General features: G+C 41.9%; 1 protein-coding gene across 2 annotated transcripts in view; it reads left to right on the top strand.

Moving 5' to 3' along the window:
* Nucleotides 1-19,770, top strand: part of Unc5d (unc-5 netrin receptor D) — a 506,477-nt gene that overhangs the window by 448,861 nt on the left and 37,846 nt on the right. For both annotated transcript variants that reach the window (XM_050146838.1, XM_050146837.1), the window contains 2 exons: nucleotides 14,520-14,688; nucleotides 16,237-16,464. In XM_050146838.1, the coding sequence (XP_050002795.1) occupies nucleotides 14,520-14,688; nucleotides 16,237-16,464 (397 nt within the window). The remainder of the gene's footprint in view (nucleotides 1-14,519; nucleotides 14,689-16,236; nucleotides 16,465-19,770) is intronic.

The raw sequence follows: 19,770 nt of genomic DNA, 5'->3' as shown, positions 1-19,770 counted from the left end.
AAGGTGATAAACCTCCTCCACCAAGGTCACGCCTCCCCAGCAGTTCCATCAGCTGGGGAGCAAGTATTTCAAACACGTGTCTATGGGGGGCGGGGCATTCTCTTTCAAACCACCACAGCTCTCAAATGTTTTAGGGTTGGAGCGTTTCTGATTTGGGGTTTTCAGGTTAAGGTATTCACTAGGTACCATTGCAGTAGAAAGAGTCATGGGAATCATGAAAATTGAGTAGGTTCTGAATGCACCTTATGGGCAGACTTAAGACAAGGAGGCAGGAGGGGGCTGCTTTCTGTAAATGTCATCTGAGTCCTATCTGAAAAGATGAGAAAGGGGTCTTAGTGGTATCTTTCTCTCTAGGGAAATTTCCTGATGGCTGTAAGTCGAGGTGTGTGTGTGTGTGTGTGTGTGTGTGTGAAGTCTTAAAGAGTGACCAGACCTAAAGGTTCATCCTTGGTTAGAGTCACTCTGGTGTCACAACACTGCTTCAATTGTCTTTCTTCCAACTGCACCACAGCATTGCTACAGACGGGAGAACTAGCTTCATGCTATAAACAGACTGGGATAGGATGGCCTTCTGGATGGGGAGTGGACTGGTCCCTAGAAAGTGAATGGTGATAGTATCAGGGCCTTCAGGGGAGATTTGCAGATGAGAAGCCTCCGGTTTCCCGATGGAGACCGCACATTATCTAGACCACAGGCTCCTGACCTAGGGGCTGTGTGCACACGGTGACTTGAGCAATGGCTCTCAATGAAGTTCACCTCAGCTTCTGTGTTCCCATTCAAAACATCTGGGCTAAAGTTTTTGTTCTTTGGTTTTTGTTTTATGTTTTCTCAGATATCATGGGTGGGTCGGGGATTTCATCCTTTATAGATTAATCAATTTCTAACCATTTTATAAAAGTCAAATTTGGGTATTTAAGTAAAAGGATTTCATGCTGTGGCCCTTTCCAGCTATCCTACAATAAGAACATTGTATGTCAAATTAGATAGACCAGTCCTCCTCACCCTGCTTTCTGCAGCACCTTACCAACGGCTGGAGAGTAGAGAACTGGACCAGAAAATTATTATGGGGAGCTTTCTTCTGAGAAGCAATAAAATGAAACCAAAGGCAAACATTCATTTCTTTTTCCAATTACACTGTCATGTGGATATCCCAGACCAGATGCTTAGACCAGCATCAGAAATGTAAGTGATCTTGCTGACGGCTTGACAAAAGGACACATATTCTGGCATTTGGGTGCAGCAAGGATGGGATATTTCAACTATTTTGTTTCCTAGGTTTGTATATATACATGGAATGATATAATCTACTTAATGGGTACCAAGTTTGGAAAGGGAGAACTAGGTCATTTGAAACACCTTTTAAAAAGATGCATATATAGTGGGTGTTGCTTTTAATAGCAGAGTGTGAAATGACATCAAATGCTAAGAAGACAGAAGGAACTCTGGAATTCTGAGAAAAGAAGATGGACTTTCTTTCCCAAGATGAGTTTCTATCATACTATCAACAGCTTCATGTGGGTTTGATTTCACAGTACACACACACACACACACACACACACACACACACACATGCATAAACATAAATGGACACACACATATATAAATATACACACATATACTTCCTCCTAAACCTTGCTTATACAGAGCATGTACAGAAAAATGTCCTTGGCTTTGTTTGGAATAACCTTATTTTTAGAAGGATAAGCAGAAAACATAAATACATACATTTTTTATCAGTAAGATTAAAAGAGAGGCCAGCTGGCCATTATAGCAGATATAGAGGTTTATGAGAAGATACGTTTGCAGTGATGTATGTTTATATCAAACTAATATTTGAAGCCCTTGTCCCAAAAGAGCCTCCCACCCCAGTGCAAGACTAAACAATACATTACTCAAAAGCCTTGGCTTCTCAGGAGATAAGGCATTCTTGATCCCAGATTACTAGAACTATACGGTAGTCCCCATCTGATCCTAGCCACTTGAGTCAAGCTAAGAGCACTTGCTATTTACTGACCCTGACAGCAGGTGTCTGGGCAGGCTACTGCTGGTGCTGGAGCTGCTGGAGCTGCTGGAGCTGCTGGAGCTGCTGGAGCTGCTGGAGCTGCTGGAGCTGCTGGTGCTGCTGGTGCTGCTGATTCTGGTGGTGCTGATGCTGGTGCTGATGCTACTGGTACCGGTGGTGCTGGTGCTGTTGGTGCTGCAGGTGTTTCTGCTGCTCCTGCTTCACAGACAGTTTGGCTAAACACTCCCAGGCCTACCCAGCACTATTCACCATCCAAACTTGGCAAACTCACTTCCAGCTGAAGCTACCCCCTCTCTCTCTGTAGAAGAAAAATAAAGCAGAAATATCTCATAGTAAATGTTGTGGACGTGTAGAAGAATTCCCATGATTGGTGTTGTGAGTGAAGTTCAGTCAAAAATTGTGACATGTCAGTTGTGTTCAGTCCTATGGACCAAAGAGAATATGATACCATAGACAGGAGGTGGAAGAGAAATGGTCCATTTATGCAACACAGAAGTGTTTGGGACCTAGTGGGTTTGTTGTTGGTGTTGTTTGTTTGTTTCATCTGTATTTGTGGAATTGACAGGACTCAGAAGCTGATTAGAAAGTTGTTGTAAATTACCCCATTTGATTTCAGAGATTAGCCAGTCACAACGCAAGGCCAGTTTCCAACTGCCCTGTGTACCTGTTGAGAGACAGCATCTCATCTAGAGGACCCCAGCATCTCTCACATGCATCTCATCTAGTGGACCCCAGCATCCCTCCCATGCATCTCATCTAGTGAACACCAGCACCGCCCCCATGCATGCACCTTGCCCCCTTCCTGATGAAACAAGAATGTGACTGAAAAGAGACAGAAAAAAGAAATCACATTTTAGAAGGCCATAACCTCATAGACAGATTTTTTTCTTGCCCTCTGCAAAGACCTAAGAGAATTGGCTATAAAATTAGAATTATTTATAAAAAATGACATTGGAAACTATTCTCTTTACATACCAATTTATTTACCAACTGCATGTTAGCAGGTTCCAGGGGAGAACCTTTGGGGATGGGGGCATGATGGCTGTCCTAGTTTGCTCCCTGTTGCTGTGACAAAGACCTTTTCCAAAAGCATCTTGAGGAGGAAAGGTTTCTGCTCATCTGACAGCTCTCGGGTCACTGTCCATCATTGAGAGAAGTCAGGGCAGGGACTGAGACAGGAACTGAAACAGCATGGTGGGATGCTGCTTACTGGCTTGCTACCCCTGGCTTGCTCGGCTTCTTTCCTTGTACTATCCAGGACCCCCTGCCCAGGTTTGGTGCTACCCCTTCCCACCCCCAGTAAGCCAGGGCCTCCCACATCAATGATTAATCAAGACTTGCCTACAGGCAATTTAATGGAGACATTTTCTTAATTGAGATTCCTCTTCCCAGATAATTATAGCTTATGTCAATTTGACAAAAAAAAAAAAAAAAAAGGAACCAGGACAGTGGCAAAAGCGAGGGAAGAGAGATAATTTCCAGGCCCCATATTCCCAAGAAGTGACAAAGAGTGAGATGAGTCTGAGATGTGGGCCACAGCTTTTCCAGGCCACTGCAGTGTTCCCAGAGGAGCTGTAGCCAGTAGCGGCCACAGGGGACTGCTGGTGCTTACAGACAACTGTTGGCCAGCTGCTGACACCCACCCACTGTCACTGGGAAGTTTTAGAACTGTTGCTCCTCTACTTTATCTACAATGAGCCCATTAAGGATCTTTCTAAATCAGCTAAGAAAGCCATCGCTACCATGCATTAGATGATTAAGTAAAAAAGGTGTGTGTTCTTTGTTTCTTTCCTAGGAGAATATCTAGGGCATACGTTTGTAGAAAACCATTTGGAATCTGACAGTGTCTCCCTTCCTGGGCAGACTAGGTGTCCGAGGCCTCCTGCGTGCATGTGCTCATTGTTGAATTGTCCCTGAAAATGTTCTCACAGACAGACCCAAGATGATAGTGGGTGCAGACCCAAGTTCCTCACTAATTGCCTAGGTGTTTCTTAATACCATCAAGTTGACAATCAAAATTGACCATCGCACTGGTCAAGGTGTATGTACACATGCAGAGAGGGAGACATTATTGCCGTACATCTGAAAAGCAAAGCAAAGCAAAATTTTAAAGAAGGAAGGATGGGGAGGGAGACAGAAATGTGAATTCTGCCTCCAGTTGATTTGATGGTGAGGACCTAAAGCTTCAGATTTGGGAGAACTGGGATGGGTCACTTTCAGAGGCGTTATCTACTGCCTCATCTTCATAAGTGCAAGCCTGCATAGATCTATCTGCCCTTCTTGTGGAGCTATTGAGTGTCCTTGTCTCTAATCGTGAACATTTTAGATCCCTTTACTAATCTCCACATTGGAGTCAATGGAGAGGGATAAGAGAAGCTAGGAAGTGTGTGTGTGTGTGTGTGTGTGTGTGTGTGTGTGTGTGTTGAAAGAGATGAAAGGGTTGAAGATATTGCCCAGATCTCTGGCTTGGGACCTGATGATTAATTAGCAGAGAGAGATTTGTTGGCTGAAGGTCACCTGAGAGTTTCTGATAACAGTTGCTCTAGCAACAACTTTGGATTTCTTTCCAGGGAATTGAGTTACAAGAGGCAGAGGCAGAAAGAGAGGGAGAGGAGAAAGAGCGGGAGAGAGAGACAGTAAAGGAGAGAGAAGAGAAGGAAATTCGCAACATAATCATGACAGGGTGGGGCGTGGCCTAGGAAAATGAAATTTGGTTCATACTCAGACCAGAAGGTATAGAATGACTGGCATGAAGTAATGATTAGGGCACAGACTCCGCTTCCCTGCTCCATTCCTAGTGAATATCCTGCCTTTCCAGGTGAGACTCTACCTGCCGTCTTGGAGCTAATGGAAGTGTACTGATGACATGCCACCCTTGTCAAGGTTTTACTTCCAACTTAGGCATTGAGATTTCATGAGATATAAAGAACTGTCAGAAATGAATTGGCGTGGCCCACTGAGGGGAGCACAGAAATTCCTACTGCTTAGGTTCCAGTTAGTCCTGTCAAGATCCAAGAAAACCTTGGGCAGATCATTCTTTTTCTCTAGACCTAAAAGTTTACATATTGTTAAGTATTTTGTGATTTGGATAGAGATCATACAGTCACTTCCTATATAAGAAGTTCAGTGAAAACTATAAAAATACCATTTCTTTTTCATTAACTCCCATTCTCGCCATTATGTGGCGATGAGTTCAAATCTCGGGCCTAGCACATGCTGGAGAAGTGCTCTCCCACTGAGAGAGCACCTTTTTCTTATTTTTCATTATGAGATAGGATCTCACTAATGGTCCAGATTGGCCGTGAATTTCTTCTGTCGACTTTGATTTTAGGTCTTCTTGCCTTAGTCTCAGTAGCAGCTGGGATTACATGACTGTACTGCCAGGAAGACCCAGTACTGATTTATGTGTATGTATTGAGCTCGTATGTATACATGCTGCTGTATATGTGTGCATATGTACACATAGATGTCTCTGCACGTAGTGGCCAGATGTCAATACCTGTTGTCTTTCTCTATTGTTTGCTTTCTTGGTTTTTGGAAACAGCATCCCTCACTGAACCTGGAGCTCACTAATTCCGCTAGACTGGCTGGCCCAGAAGTCCTGGCATCACCCTGTCTCTAACTCCTTAGCTTGAGATTAGAAGTTCATGCCGTTATCCCTAGTTTTCAACATGGGTGCTGTGGATCCGACTTCAAATCCTCATGGTTGCACAGTCAGCGCTTAACTGACCACAACCTCCGCCTACAGCCCTAATTTTCTGTTTATTACATAAGCAACAGATGTTCTCTGGTTGATTTAGTTGTCACCATGATGCCACCACACTTCCGGGCTTAAAAACAAGTCTTCTTTTTTTACTTCAGTTACAATGAAAATATTAGTGGTTTGCTTTCAAGACCCTTACAAAAATCAAGCAAAAAAATACTCCCATTTCTAATGATTCTCTGGTCTGTCCTTTATAACTCCAAGTGTATTGTCTGATTCCAAGCACTAAGATCTTGGTGGGCTGGCACTATAGTGGAAGATAAGTGACAAGTCCAGGAAGACAGGTAGCTTAGGTCACCTTGAACATGCTGGGTCACCATCCGCTCCCAGGCTTTCTTTGCTTGCTAGTGATGGATGAAAATGCATAACTGTCCTTGCTCCTCCTAGCTCATGGCTCAGTCCAGGGTTTGAATTCACTGGATTGCTTTAAGTGAGTTTCAGAACAATGTTACTGAAAGCATCAGATGCATGGAGTGTCCCTATCCTGGAGATTTGGCATTAATTGACTCTACCGTGTGACTAGGGAACTCCTGGGTAAAGGTGATTCCTAAGTAACACAACAAAGCAGGGCCGGGGGAGTAAATGGCTGCCATTTGGGAGCTACATTCGTTCTTTCATGCTACCTTGCCATGCGTTGTAATAAAAGGAGACATTTATCAAATAGTATCCTAATGGACTAGAGGGGTTAATGCACCTTTAGTGGAAGATTATACTCTTTCCCCCAGTAAAATCAAGATGATTTTTTTCCCACAAAGTCATTTACGTTGGAATATAATGCCAAAACGAAATACAGGAAAAGGTGAAAAAAGGAGAGAAGAATTCATACACCAATTGTCATTTTAAGACTTGCTTCTTTTCAGAAAAGCCTTTTCCCCCAAAAAAACCCGGCCCTGCTTTCTTTTCTCCCTCACACCCCTCGGTCCACAAGCACACCTCGATACAAATTGCCATCATTTTAATCAAAGTGCATTTGAAGCCCAAGTGAGCTCACAATGGGAAGTGATTAGAGTGGTCCAGGGGAGTCTTTAATTAAAGATGCCATTGACAAGATAACAATGGTCCTGAATGCTGTTAATAGAGCGAAGTGGAAAGCACACCTTAACTCAATAAGGGGAAAGTCACTGGTTCATGGGTTTGATTGCACATTGTGAGCAGGCACCACATACTGTAATTATTTTTATTTGTGTGGCCATCTCTTTTATTGCCCATGCTGGAAGTAGAAATAACCTGTCCTATTAAGATATTTAATACATATCATCCTTCCCTCTCCACGTAGTTATAGTCTAATAAAAATGCCAGAAGACACTAGCCCTCAGTAAGGCTACCTCCATGATGCGAAGACAATCCACATAGCCGTGGGAAGATGTGAACCGTCCACCTCCTAGCCCCCTGGGTACAATCTAAGTTAAACCAGCAGACCCTCCCAGGTGCCCATAAGGTTATGCGCAAGCACGAGCACCTCTCTGGACGAAGGAGCAGCGCCTCCAGCAGCTGCAGCAGCTGCAGCATTGATACCCTAATAATGAGCAGCACCTCGATTAGTTCTGCCATACCTGGGAGATAATGCAGGACCAGGAGCAGGAACACAGGATGCCAACATACAAAATGGTTCAACAGTGACAGAACGGCTGCCTACAGACTCACCATGCTGCTCCCAGGAGTTGTGCCTGTTCTTCCCTTATGCCAAGGGATTCCCCAGGTATGACTAATGTGCATGACCTTGAGGAGCAGACACTGCAAACATTCCAGAAGGAGCACAATGAAGGGTCTTAAGAAGGCAGGAATGACAGAGTCAGGAAATTTGAGACTGTTGTTCTGTTGGCTAATGGATGGAAGGAGGAACCTTGCCTAAAGTACCCTGCAGCTGAAAAATACCAAGAAATCTTTTTAGCTTAGTGGGATCTCTGCTACTGAAAACTGTAAGAAATGCTTGTTTTAAGCCAATTCGTTTTTGCTGTAGTAATAATAGGACAGAAACTCAGGTCTTCACTTGACCACTGTACAAATCATAATATTCTGTCTTCCCAAGGCTTCCTCTGCTGGAACAACTCTCATGCCAGAAGTTGCTTACAACCCCAGCTTTGGGGATGAGGTGTTTAGTTTAGACATTCAACACTTGCCTGGCATGCCTGAAGCCCTAGTATCTAATCGCTAGATAAAATAAAATTCCACGCTTGAAAAGTATAGCCCATGGAACAACTCCCCCCCCACAACCCCATGCTCAATATTAACATACACACAATCAGTCAAAAACATATACTCACTCATACACACACACATACATTCACATACAGACACACACATTTACACACATGCACACGTGCACGCACGTGCACACACACACACACGCAGTCAGCACTAATAAGGTAGTAGATCCCTTTCCCAATTCTGCCTCAGAGTGGACATGTGACATCGGCTTAGTCTTGTCCCGCTACCCAGCCACATCCTTGCCACTAAGCACACCAGACCCTGGGCCTGATTTCTCCCTAGGTCTTCCCTGACTAAAATGAAATAAGATTCACATTTCCTCCAGAGAAAGCTGTTTCCCCATTCAAAATGTAAATGAATAAACAACTTACTAGATATTAAAAACTGTCACGGCGGCATGATGCATGGGTCCGTTCCTCTCCCTCTCCCCTCACTCTTTCACAGCGAGGCATCATTTCGCTTCTAAAAAGCCCAACACTGCATGAAAGATGAGCCATAAATTGTGTCTAGGAACGGGTGATTTGCACATGATTTGTGCTTCCTTTAGTATATTAATTGGTAAACACCCTACAAATGTGTGTGTAAACTAAAGCCTTTTAACATATGCAAACAGTTTAATCTCTCTCACTATGGTGCTGCTCTGTGTCAACAAGCTCAGACACTCCTTCCGGGTGTGCGGCTCCTTCTCCTCCCACCACCTTCCCCTTTGTGCTGTCTTCTTCCCAGGATCCTGTTTTAGATAATACCACGTGGGTGACCCAAATCTTTAAGTCCTTGAATGGTAGAGATGCACTCAGTCCCTCGTGAATTGTACACGGGGGCTGTTTTAATCCACTGTTCTCATCTGTGCTCCCTGACTAATGGAATACAGCGGCTTGGATGAGCTGTGGCATTACTTCCAACATTGCTAATCAGCCTCCAACCCTGACATCCCTACTTACGGATAGATGCTGCCTACAAACTGGAGGTGGAAGAAGTCGGCTACAGTGGGATGTTGCTAACAGTAGTAGCATCCAAGGCCTGAACACTGAACATTAAACTTGACCAGCATCCGGATTCCATTTTGGAAGCCTGCCCCATATTTTTCAGAAGACCAAGTCCCTCCTATATGTCAGGTTCCTTTGAATATTTTCTTAAGAACAGCACAGTTTTCAAATGTTAGTGCCAGGGACACCTTGTAAGTTAAAGAAATAGGAATTCCTGTCCCTAGTCCACAAACACGGAACAGAACCTTTACTGGAGGTATCTAGGAATGTAGAATTAACTTCGCCTCCCAAGGAATCCTGAGCCACATTCCTGTTTGACAACCTATTGGAGACTCTGCTGTAACGATTTCGCCCACTTTCTCCTCTCTTCAGCTCCTCACTACCTATAATTTCTGTTTGGGTGCTTGTCTGGATGGCAGTCGTGAGAAAAAGTTTTCAGCACATGTGTTCATGATCTGAGATAAATTCGTGAGAAAGGCTAGCTTTAAAGAGCCCGGCTCCCCTGCAGGTCTAGAGTGTTGCTTTCCTGGGGGATGTTTGGTAATCTGTGGTCAGAGCTGCACAACAACCAAACAAAAACAAACAAAACAGCAAACTTGAAACCTTAGGGACTTTGCCCCACCATAGAGATATCGGTACCCTAGGTCAGAATGTGGCTTTTAATGAAAGGGAAGCAACTAGAGAGGCAGTGAGGACAGTGTGTCTGCTCAGCGGAAAACTCTGAAAGGCTAAGGCAGCCTTGTTTGTTTTCAGGGGTCTAGTTTTAGTGCTACAGTCAATGCCTATCTGCCTTTTCTGTCTGTCCCACTAAAGTATGATTTAATTGAGTTTGAATAAAATGACCCTATACAAGTTTAATATCGGATCAGCAACTGTTGGGTTAAAAAAAAAAAGACACAGTATCTTAGCACCTAAGCCATCTCTGTCAAGGTCAATGTTGCCAGTAATGCACAGATAGGTGAAGGGAATGCGTCTCCATCGGGCAGGCAACACTACCTGCAGCTCGTGTTTCATGCAACAGAATTCTGAAAAAAGTAATTCTCCTGAGTATCCTATTTCCATTCAGTCATTCAATTTCAACATCTTAAAAATTTGAATAATGAAAATTGGAGACTGGTAACAGAATTTCTGTCTCCTGTGATCAGATTGTAAGGGCCAATGTATATTACCTTTGCTGTATTCTCTCCCTGTATGTCTATACAGTGAGTAAAATACATGCATGTACACACGAAGGAAAGGTTTATAATCTTTGTGAACAAGATGCCCCTTTATCCCAAATATGTCAGCATATCTAACTCCAAAGCTGGAGTTATCTTTTGTAACCACAGCATGTTTATCAGGGTCAGACAATTAGCACTGATAGAATACAATGACCTACTGAACAAACCTTATGTTTATTTTTATCTTTTATCAGAATAAGGCTCATCGTGGCAAATGAGAACCCAAGATAGTTCCTTGTATTGGATTGCCATGTGTCTTTAGTCTACGTGAAGCTGGATTTATTTTGTCTTTGAGTCTCATGTCAGTGAAAATTAAGCCTGCAGAATGATGATGTTGCACATTTTCCAGTAAACGGGCCCCTTCTCATGTTTCTCAGTGTTGAGATATAAGTTGTGCACTTTGGGAATGGTCAAGAAGGGATGCCAAGCTCTCTGCACTGTGCCCCATCTCAGGATGTGTCCTGTCTGTTCTTTTTACTACTGGTAACATTAAGGTTGACAATCTGTGTCAAATTGTACATGGCAAATCACCCATGTAACATAATACTTGTGTTTGTAATTAGCAGTACCTCATGGTAAGTGCTTTAGATCTATGTGTTCTTCAGAACTCCACACACGTCCCTCCAGGAGGTTTATATTATTTCTAAATCTCGGGTAGATCAAGAATTACTCTGGCTAATGGTTAAGTGATGGTTTCCTACCTTTATCCCTTAGTCTTTCCTAACTTTTCCTTCTTGTTCGTTAGTCTATATCAGTAGCTCCTATGCATTCTTATGTAGCTTGGTGTGTCCTTGTTCTATGTACTTTTACTTACCTTGAGTCTCAAAATGTTTCCGATTTGATCATTGGTAGCCCCTTCAAGCTGGCTTCTGTGTTCTTTTGAGCAAAGTTTTGAGAGTTTACAATCAGTCTGGTTGGACACTAAGAATACCATAATGAGCAAAACATTATTTTAAATCTCTAGCCTCATGGAGAGTAAGTATGTCTTAGCTCAGGGTGATACAAAAACAAATGAGCAAAAGGGACAGTCCACGAGAAGGCACTGAGCAAAAGGAAAGCTGCAGCCAGCCCTTGGGGTAGGGCATGTTCCAGTTCCCAGGGCATGGGGAAGGAGCACCTCATTGGTGGATGCCTTTTCCACAAAGACCTGAACGGGACAGGGAGTCCAGTGGCTTTCAGGAGGACATGTCTTTCAGGCAATGCCTAGCACTGCAGAGCAGCAAAAATAACCCCAATTCCTTGAGGTCAAAGCAAACTGGCATGTGACTGAGTTGAGAGTAGACTGGAAGGCAAAGACAGAGCAAGAAGACCAGCCTTGTGGCCAGAGTTCTTTAACTGCTGGTGATGACATTCCTGAGACTGTGAGCCTTTTATTAAAGCTTGTATTGATTGACACATTGATAAGTACCTAAATAAATGTGTTACCTCAGCTAACCAAGTTCCTCTAGAGATTAGACTTGGATCTAAAATTATCTTTACATAAAGATGATCTAAATTATATGCATATATGCTTGTGCCTATAAATGTACACTTGTGTATATATATAGATGGAGAACAATGTGCACGTTATGTAACAAAGGTCCCAGGCAGCAAGGTTTTTCAATCCGGAAAGCAGAATAGGGTGTGTGATGTGATGAACTAGTTCATATTATGGTTCTGAAGTCACGGCCGTTATTAGTTGCAGTTATTATTAGCTTACAGCAATTCTAGAAAAAAAAATGTGTTGCCTTTTCTCCTAGCAAGGACATGAGTCCTGCCTTGTCATACATTATATAATGTGAGAAAATGCAAATGCTATCCAAGCTTCCCTTCTACAGCATCCTCTCTGTCCACACTCAATTAAAGGCTTCTTTCCCTAATCCTGTCCTTAAATGTCCTGAATCATTATCTGTGACTCAACTCGGATCATACTCTCCATCTCCATCTTTCCTGGGGATATCACAAAAGCCAGAAATTTGGCCAGCAATCTCTTGATAGCAGTAGAGAAGAGACAGTCGGCTCACAGACCACAGGAGCAATGAGTCAGAGATTTAGGGCGGTTCATCTGCATCCCTTTGACTGACATTTCCGTGACCTTATACAACAATTGCATGCCTTCTCAGGTGTGCCGAGGGTTTTAATTAATATTTGTAAGTCTCCCTGATTGCCAAGGATAGACAGTGACAGAAAAGGGCAAATTATTATTACCGATGGAAAGAAAAAAGGAGAGATTAAGTTTTGTTCCACCACCAGGGAGATACCATTATCTACAGGCACTGTTTTCAGAGAAGGAGGATTACATATAAACTTTGATTTATTGGCTTTACACTTACGGTGGGGTCCAAGGCCTGTTAAATGCAAAGTCCCAGCACTCGAATGAATACTCAGCGTACTGTGGCTGCGAGTGCTGGTCCTGGTTCCATTAAGACTGAGAGGAGTCTTGCTATTCACAGTGAGTGTCCGGGTTCCTCTAATTAGCTGATTTCAGTTCATTTGGCATTAAATAATTCCCCCAGTTCCCATATGTTTGAACAATATGTTCAATGAGGGGGATGATTCTCTGAAAGCAATTAAATAGTTCTTTTAGGAGAGATTGCCGTCGGTCACTCAAAAGCATCCCTGCTTTTCCTGTCCATGATGAATGTAGACATTTATAAGAAAGTGCTTAACCCTCTCTAATAGCCATTGGCAGCCACTCACACACAGGGCACCACTGTGTGCTGAGAGCACACACTTGAGTTTCACATGTTTTTCAAGCCTTGAGTATATTGTTCTAGGCTTTCCAAAGCGTGTTCCTGCATTAGTGCAGCTTTGTAATCTCCCTTGCTGCTCCAATATAAAGGCAGGGGGTCTCTCGGCTTAACATATGCTCTATTTGTAGAGAAAGAGCTGTCCTATTTGGACATTTTGGAATAATAATCTTTTTTAAAGCATTATTAGGTCTTCTTAAGGAGGGAAGATGGCCAAATGATCATGTTCAGCTCTGTCTTGGGTACAGTGGATGTGGATGTAGGCAATCCTGCTCTGTTACGTGACCTGGGGTTAGTGCAACAGAAAACTGCAGGCAATGAGTCCAGGTGTGGCCGTGAAGAATTTGAGGCAGGTCAGCGAATGGGAACAAAAGGGATTTAGAAATTAAAAGCTTCTAGGTGATCTCCTAAAGAATGATTTGCCTCCACAAAACCATGAACCAATTTTATCTCTGAGAACCAAATTTTAACTCTACGCTTCCAGGGCTTTCTCTGGGGATCCAGGATGATACATTTAGACGTCTTTCTGAATGGAGAGAATAGAAGCATTGGTAGTACCTGTCTGGCCTATATCTCAACATGCATTGCTCACCTGTGAGTCCGCAATGATGTTATTGGCTCTATCATTATATTAGTTCTAAGTGAACACCCACAACACAAGTGAGAGAGTTGGGAGAAATGAAGTGGGCTTCCTGTTATGTTATTTTTGCTCTTTCTGGGGAGAACTGAGTAAAGCTGAGGGGTGGAGGAAGGCTAAAGGGCCCAGTATTCCATTCCCAATATGAGTGGTGTGAAGGGAACTAGGTAACGAAACAGAGGGAGTCAATGAGGTATGCCTCTTTACTTAACTTTCACATGGGTCTGTCTGTTCTCCACCAGCATTTTCATTGTAAGTAATTCACAACATAGGAACACCTGAACTCCAGATTTGGGTGTAACGACTTTAAATTAGGATTGAAAGTAGAGTTGAAAATTAGATATCGTGCACATGATTATATATACTTATAGCTTTCTACTGAGCGATCAGTGTGAAAATATAAAACTGGTATGTTTGTACATTGCAGAAATAAATGTTTGTAAACCAGAATCATCGTGTCTAATTTGTATATACTCAAGGTAGTGTTTTGATGCATAATAGCTTGTTTCCTCATTTATGAGCACTAAAATATTATTGAATATGTTATTTTGAGAAAGGGATCTGGTGATAAGACAACCAAGTAAGTAAGATCCCTACAATTCTTGGGATTTATCACCCTTAGGAATATGCTAATGAGAAGGATAATTGAGGAGTATGTTAATGAGAATGATAATTTGTTAGCTGGTATTGGCTCTGCAGATGCCTTTTAGGGGTCTTTGATCCCTTCCTTTATATGCAAAGGACTACTTGTCACTTTGTTGATTTGTTGAAGAAATCAGTTGAGACCTAACCATAAGTGAGTCTGGATGCCTGGGCAGTCTCAGGCTATTTCCTGTCCTCCTGGTCATTCTACAGAGGGATCTCACTCTGCTTGTAGAATCTCCCCATCTGTAACTGAGTTCTCATTCACAGTCCCTCATCTTTTACATGCTACCCTCTTCTTCTCTCTGAAGCCTGCAGTCAGATGGATCTGAGGTACTCCTGAGTCCTGAAGTCACCTGTGGGCCCCCGGATATGCTCGTCACAACTCCCTTCGCGCTGACCATCCCACACTGTGCAGACGTCAGTTCAGAGCACTGGAACATCCACTTGAAGAAGAGGACACAGCAGGGGAAGTGGGAGGTGAGATGCTGCGTGGGTTTTGTATTTTTTTTAATGGAATTTGGGTCCTATGGATGGTTTAGATTTTTTTTCTTCACCATTCTTATTACAATGGATCAGCTGTGAAATAGTGAACGTTTGATAGTTGCCAAGCAGTTGCAGTATGCAATTAATACAGTCCTCTAGGTGTTTGCTAGCTAGACTTTTCATGTAATAATGAAAAAGAGAGGCAAGCTGTAAGCCACGGTTATTGTTTGGTTTGAGAATTCAGGTGTAATTACCTGTAGAAATGCATACACTATGTACCTACTTGATGAGTTTCCAGACTTCCTCCTCGGCCGTGTCCTTTTTCTGAGATGACATTACTCTGTGCCAATAAGGATGTAGCTCAAAAAGACAAGCTAAGCTTTGAAGTATCTGGGAAAACACCAGGTGCCTAATATATGTTTATGGCATTAGCAAATACATAGAGGATGATTACTACTGATTGCCTGTGGAACTCAGTACATGTAAGGAGATATATTTCAATCTGAGAGAGACAAGGGAAAAAGAATGATAATACATCATAGGAGGCTCACAAAGAGACAGTCTCCGCCAAGGAAGATGGAAGTTGAATTACTACTTTAAGTTAAATCACCGATTTACCTGTCCGATAGGGAATTCTTTATGTCTATCTGAAGTCAGTTTGCATGAAACCAGGTGAAATCACAGTGACCTGCATTTGCCAGTCCTGGAATCTTGCCTCCCAGGAGGTACTTCAGGCAAAAGAAGTAAAAGAAAGTCATAGTTCTCTAGAGGAAAGCATACAGTTGCTGTAATAGATTACATATGCTGGACCCAGCTATGTCTTCAGATAGTCCATTTTCTGCATTCTATAATGTATTCTGCTATGCATTGAGTCCTGATGCTGCAGCTGAAGAACACTTGGGGCTCTACAGTTTGTAGAGGGGTCATGTTGTAGTCTCCTTCCCCCTGTGTTTTGTTTTGCCTTGATTTTTACCACTTTATTTCTCAGCATTTCCTCACAATCTTCTCCATCCAGATGGTGTTGTATTTATGCTCCACCAAACTGGTTACACATGCCTAAGTTCTTATCAGAGAGGGTGAAATATTCTAGTACATCTTATCCAAGTCATTTATTTAATGGTCCTCTGTGAATGATTGCAGGGAAATGAAAGAGGATAAAGTGTTGGCGTGAAAATAAACATCAACTTAAGGGTATTTTAGAAGGTTTTCAGAAATAGATCTTTGAAAAAAAAGTAATAATAATGTAAGTTTGCTTATTGAGGTTAAGGCTCAACTTTTTAAAAGCTGTTATTGAACAATTAACTAGAAATGGAAATTCCAAAGCAATGTTTTGTTATTGTTCCTATTAAAATGGACATGACACTGTACACAACCATTTCATGCATTCTTGCCTTTGGCAGTTATTTTAATAGAAAAACAACAATTTAACATTGATATTTAAGGCAATAAAATATTCGGGAAAAGCTTATTTATATCTCTAAACTGTTGGGTCCTGTGGTATTTCCAAACTGAAAAAATTCAACACATCTTTCTCTCTAACAGGAAGTGATGTCAGTGGAGGATGAATCGACATCCTGCTACTGCCTTTTGGATCCTTTTGCCTGCCATGTGCTACTTGATAGCTTTGGAACATACGCCCTCACAGGAGAGCCAATCACAGACTGTGCCGTAAAGCAGCTCAAGGTGGCCGTGTTTGGCTGCATGTCCTGTAACTCCTTGGATTACAACCTGAGAGTTTACTGTGTGGACAATACTCCTTGTGCATTTCAGGTCAGTTTTTTTTTTGTTACAGTTTTGTGTGTGTGTGCTTCGAGGATTATGACTGTCTGTATTAATTTCTCTTATGTTGCTGTGGTAAATTATCATGACCAAAAGCAACTTATCGTAAAGGGAGGATTTTTTTGGCTTATGGTTGCAAAGGGAGTCTGTGATGTTATAGCAGCAGAAGCAGGAAGCCGGCTGATTGTATTTCCATCTTCATCCAGGGAGAAGAAAGTGGGAGTGAGAAATGAGGCAAGGCTATCAGCCCCCAAAGCCTGCTCTTAGTGGTATAGCTGTTTTAGCAAACCCAACTTTGGCTCCATATCTTCCCCAAACAGTGCCGCCAACTAGGGAAAAGTGTTCCAGTACATGAGCCTATGGGGGACATTTGTCATTCAAGCCATACCAGCTTCCTAAACACCACTAGAGGGTTCTTCAGTGAAAACTTGGGAGAAAACCCACACATTTTGAATAAGAGCTATGTTACTGTGTGCCCTATGCAGAGATGAGACAATTGGCCCTCAAGGAGGGGCACAGATTAAATTCATGAACACTGAAAATACTGTCTACTAAATTATGAAACTATCTAAAAGTACAATCATAATACTTGAAAAGCATAAATGTGATACAAATGTTGGAGAAGACTTTTTGAGACCATTTTGCAAATCTTTATGGATAATCTTTAAGAGCAAAAGACAGAGATGCCTGGTCAAGAAAGGATAGGGCACAAAGCACAGAACAGAGAATTGGTTGGTATGGGAAAAGCAGTAAGAAAATTGCCTGAGTATACTGAAGGATGGAAAGGAAACAACAATGATGAATCATGCCTATCTATCACCAGGCAGTTATAGACTACCCTGGACACAGTCTAATAATGGGCTATTAGGGCAGAGGTAGTTCAATGTCCTTTTCCATTTTTGGTGCTTTTAATCATGTAAGAATCATCTTAAATTAGATACTCCTGAAGAGTGTGGTTTATTAATAGCAGCAAGGATAATGCAGAACATTCTGAGGAAGCTTTGTTCATATATAAATAGCGTAGCTCTTCTAACACACCTCGGTCCAGATCCCAACGATTCCAGTCCTGGATCGGGTCATTAAGTCCATTATGCAGAGTGTTTTCTCAGTAACTAGGTTCTAAGACACTGAGCTGGAAAACTCGTGTTTACCAATAGAGGAGATGCAGGGACCTGAATCCTGAACATAAGCCAGGAGCTGACACCATGACAAACTGCATCCCCAGACCTTCTTCTCTGTCTTGTAAGGAACGCAAGTCATTGTGAAGGTCGGGCTTAATTTTAGCTCCCCAAAGGGGCTTTTGTTTTAATATGTGTGGAATTTTGTGTCGAGTTCCAGTGAAGCATTAATACACATCCTATAATTGTTATTTTATATTCTTCAATTACCCTCCCTCCCGTCCCTCAAAGGAGAATGATTTATAAGAGAAAATATATTTGGGGTTCAAAAACAAAGAATGGATGACTAAATAGAGAAGTGCACGTGGGGATTGCTACACAACGCTAAACAGTTGTCTAAATGCACAAGTAATTCCAACTAGATGATGTTCAGCAACTCATCTAGGTGCTAAAGACGAAGCTCCAGTCTCTTGTGGATAATCTACTGTGGATTGCCTTCATTCATTGCCACCAAAGTCAGTGCTCAACCAGCTTGGACATTCCGTGGAAGGGTAGTCTCACTGCTTATGTATGCACTAGTAAGGCAGACATATTCCTAGAGAGATGTATTTTGTTCATATATAAATAGCATAGCTCTTCTAACACACCTCGGTCCAGATCCCAACGATTCCAGTCCTGGTTCGGGTCATTAAGTCGGGATAAAAAAGTATTATCCCGAATACTTTTTAATAGTCTGTTTTCATTCACTTTGATGCAGCCAAATTTTACAGCAACTCAACTGTGCATTGCAAAGGAAGTCCTACAAACATCCTAAGCAAGCCCAGCTTGTACTTGACTATCTATTCCTGCTGGTCAGCCTCCCTTCTTAGTGCTAGGGAAATTGCTCTTCTCTCCCTGTGGAATCCAGGCATCCTCTTTGAATGATTCAGGCATATGCCGATGTCACTAAAACTTTAGTGTCGCTTGCGAGATATGCTTTTCAGTAGATATACCTTTGAGCCTCGCTCATTAAATCTTTTTACCCTAGTGGTCCTTCATCCCTCTAACTACCTGAGATAAAGAAGGTTTACAAGTAGTAGTTGGTGGCACTTGTTATTAGAAGGTGTTTGTGATAGCTGTCATGAGCAGCAGAGGCCACCTGTCCCTTCTGGGTTTCTGAAAAAACCTCAACCTGGGATACATAACTGTTTTTAATCGAGGAGCGATTAAAACATAACTTTAAGCCTATCTGAAGAGACTTCTTCATCCAGAATATACCATCTAGTTTTGTCTTTTCTTTTCTTTCTTTTCTTCCTTCCCTCCCTCCCTCCCTCTTTTCTTCCTTTCTGTCTTTTTCGGTTATTTACTCATGTTCTGTATTTTTACCTTGCTACATAATGTGTTCAGAACTTTCCATATAGAATCATTGCTATCACTTTAATATCTAAAATCATCTGGGTTGTATTTTTCTGGTTCTATATGTGATACTCATTAATACTTACTAAGCCATTAAAACTGTTCCATTTTAAGAAAGCTTCAACAATTCACTGTTTGAGCCTCTAAAACACTTCATGGCTATTATCAGCTAAAGTAGTATGAGCTAAAAATACTGTGTACATTGTTGGCTTTCTTTCTGTCACCCTCACAGTAATCCCTCCACATACACAGAAAAATACTTCATTTGTACCATGTCCAAGACTATTAATAAGCCAGGAAAGTAAAAATAAAATAATAACATTCTGGATTTTGCTAATTACCAGTTTAGTTCCTGACTTTAAGTATGTAGTAAAAGCTGTTATATAAATATATACAGTGCTGGAAAATATTCACATATTCATGTATTCATGATAATAGACATTATCCGTTAGTAACACATTTATGATTTTCATTGCATATATTCATTGTACATAGAACTGCTTAACACGAGGGCATGTTCATACAAGTATATAGTGTGTATTGAATACATCATGAATCCACAGAGTCCCCTGATCTTCCCAATCTCACAACTCCACCTACTTCTATTAGACCCTCAGTTTATTTTCTGTAGCTGTGATAAAAATACCCCCAACAAAAGCAATTTAGAACCCACAAATGAAACAGAATACTGTACTTGTCTTTCTGAGAGTGTTTTAATTCACTTAAAATATTTTCCAGTTTTATCTTTTTTTTGTAAACAATATCACTTTGTTCCTTACAGCTA

Source organism: Alexandromys fortis, unplaced genomic scaffold (assembly GCF_014885135.2).
Source record: "Alexandromys fortis isolate MF-2015 unplaced genomic scaffold, M_Fortis_MF-2015_v1.1 scaffold_55, whole genome shotgun sequence".
NCBI classification, from domain to species: domain Eukaryota; kingdom Metazoa; phylum Chordata; class Mammalia; order Rodentia; family Cricetidae; genus Alexandromys; species Alexandromys fortis.
The sequence above is the reverse complement of the archived record's forward strand: the minus strand, read 5'-3'. Positions and strand labels throughout refer to the sequence as shown.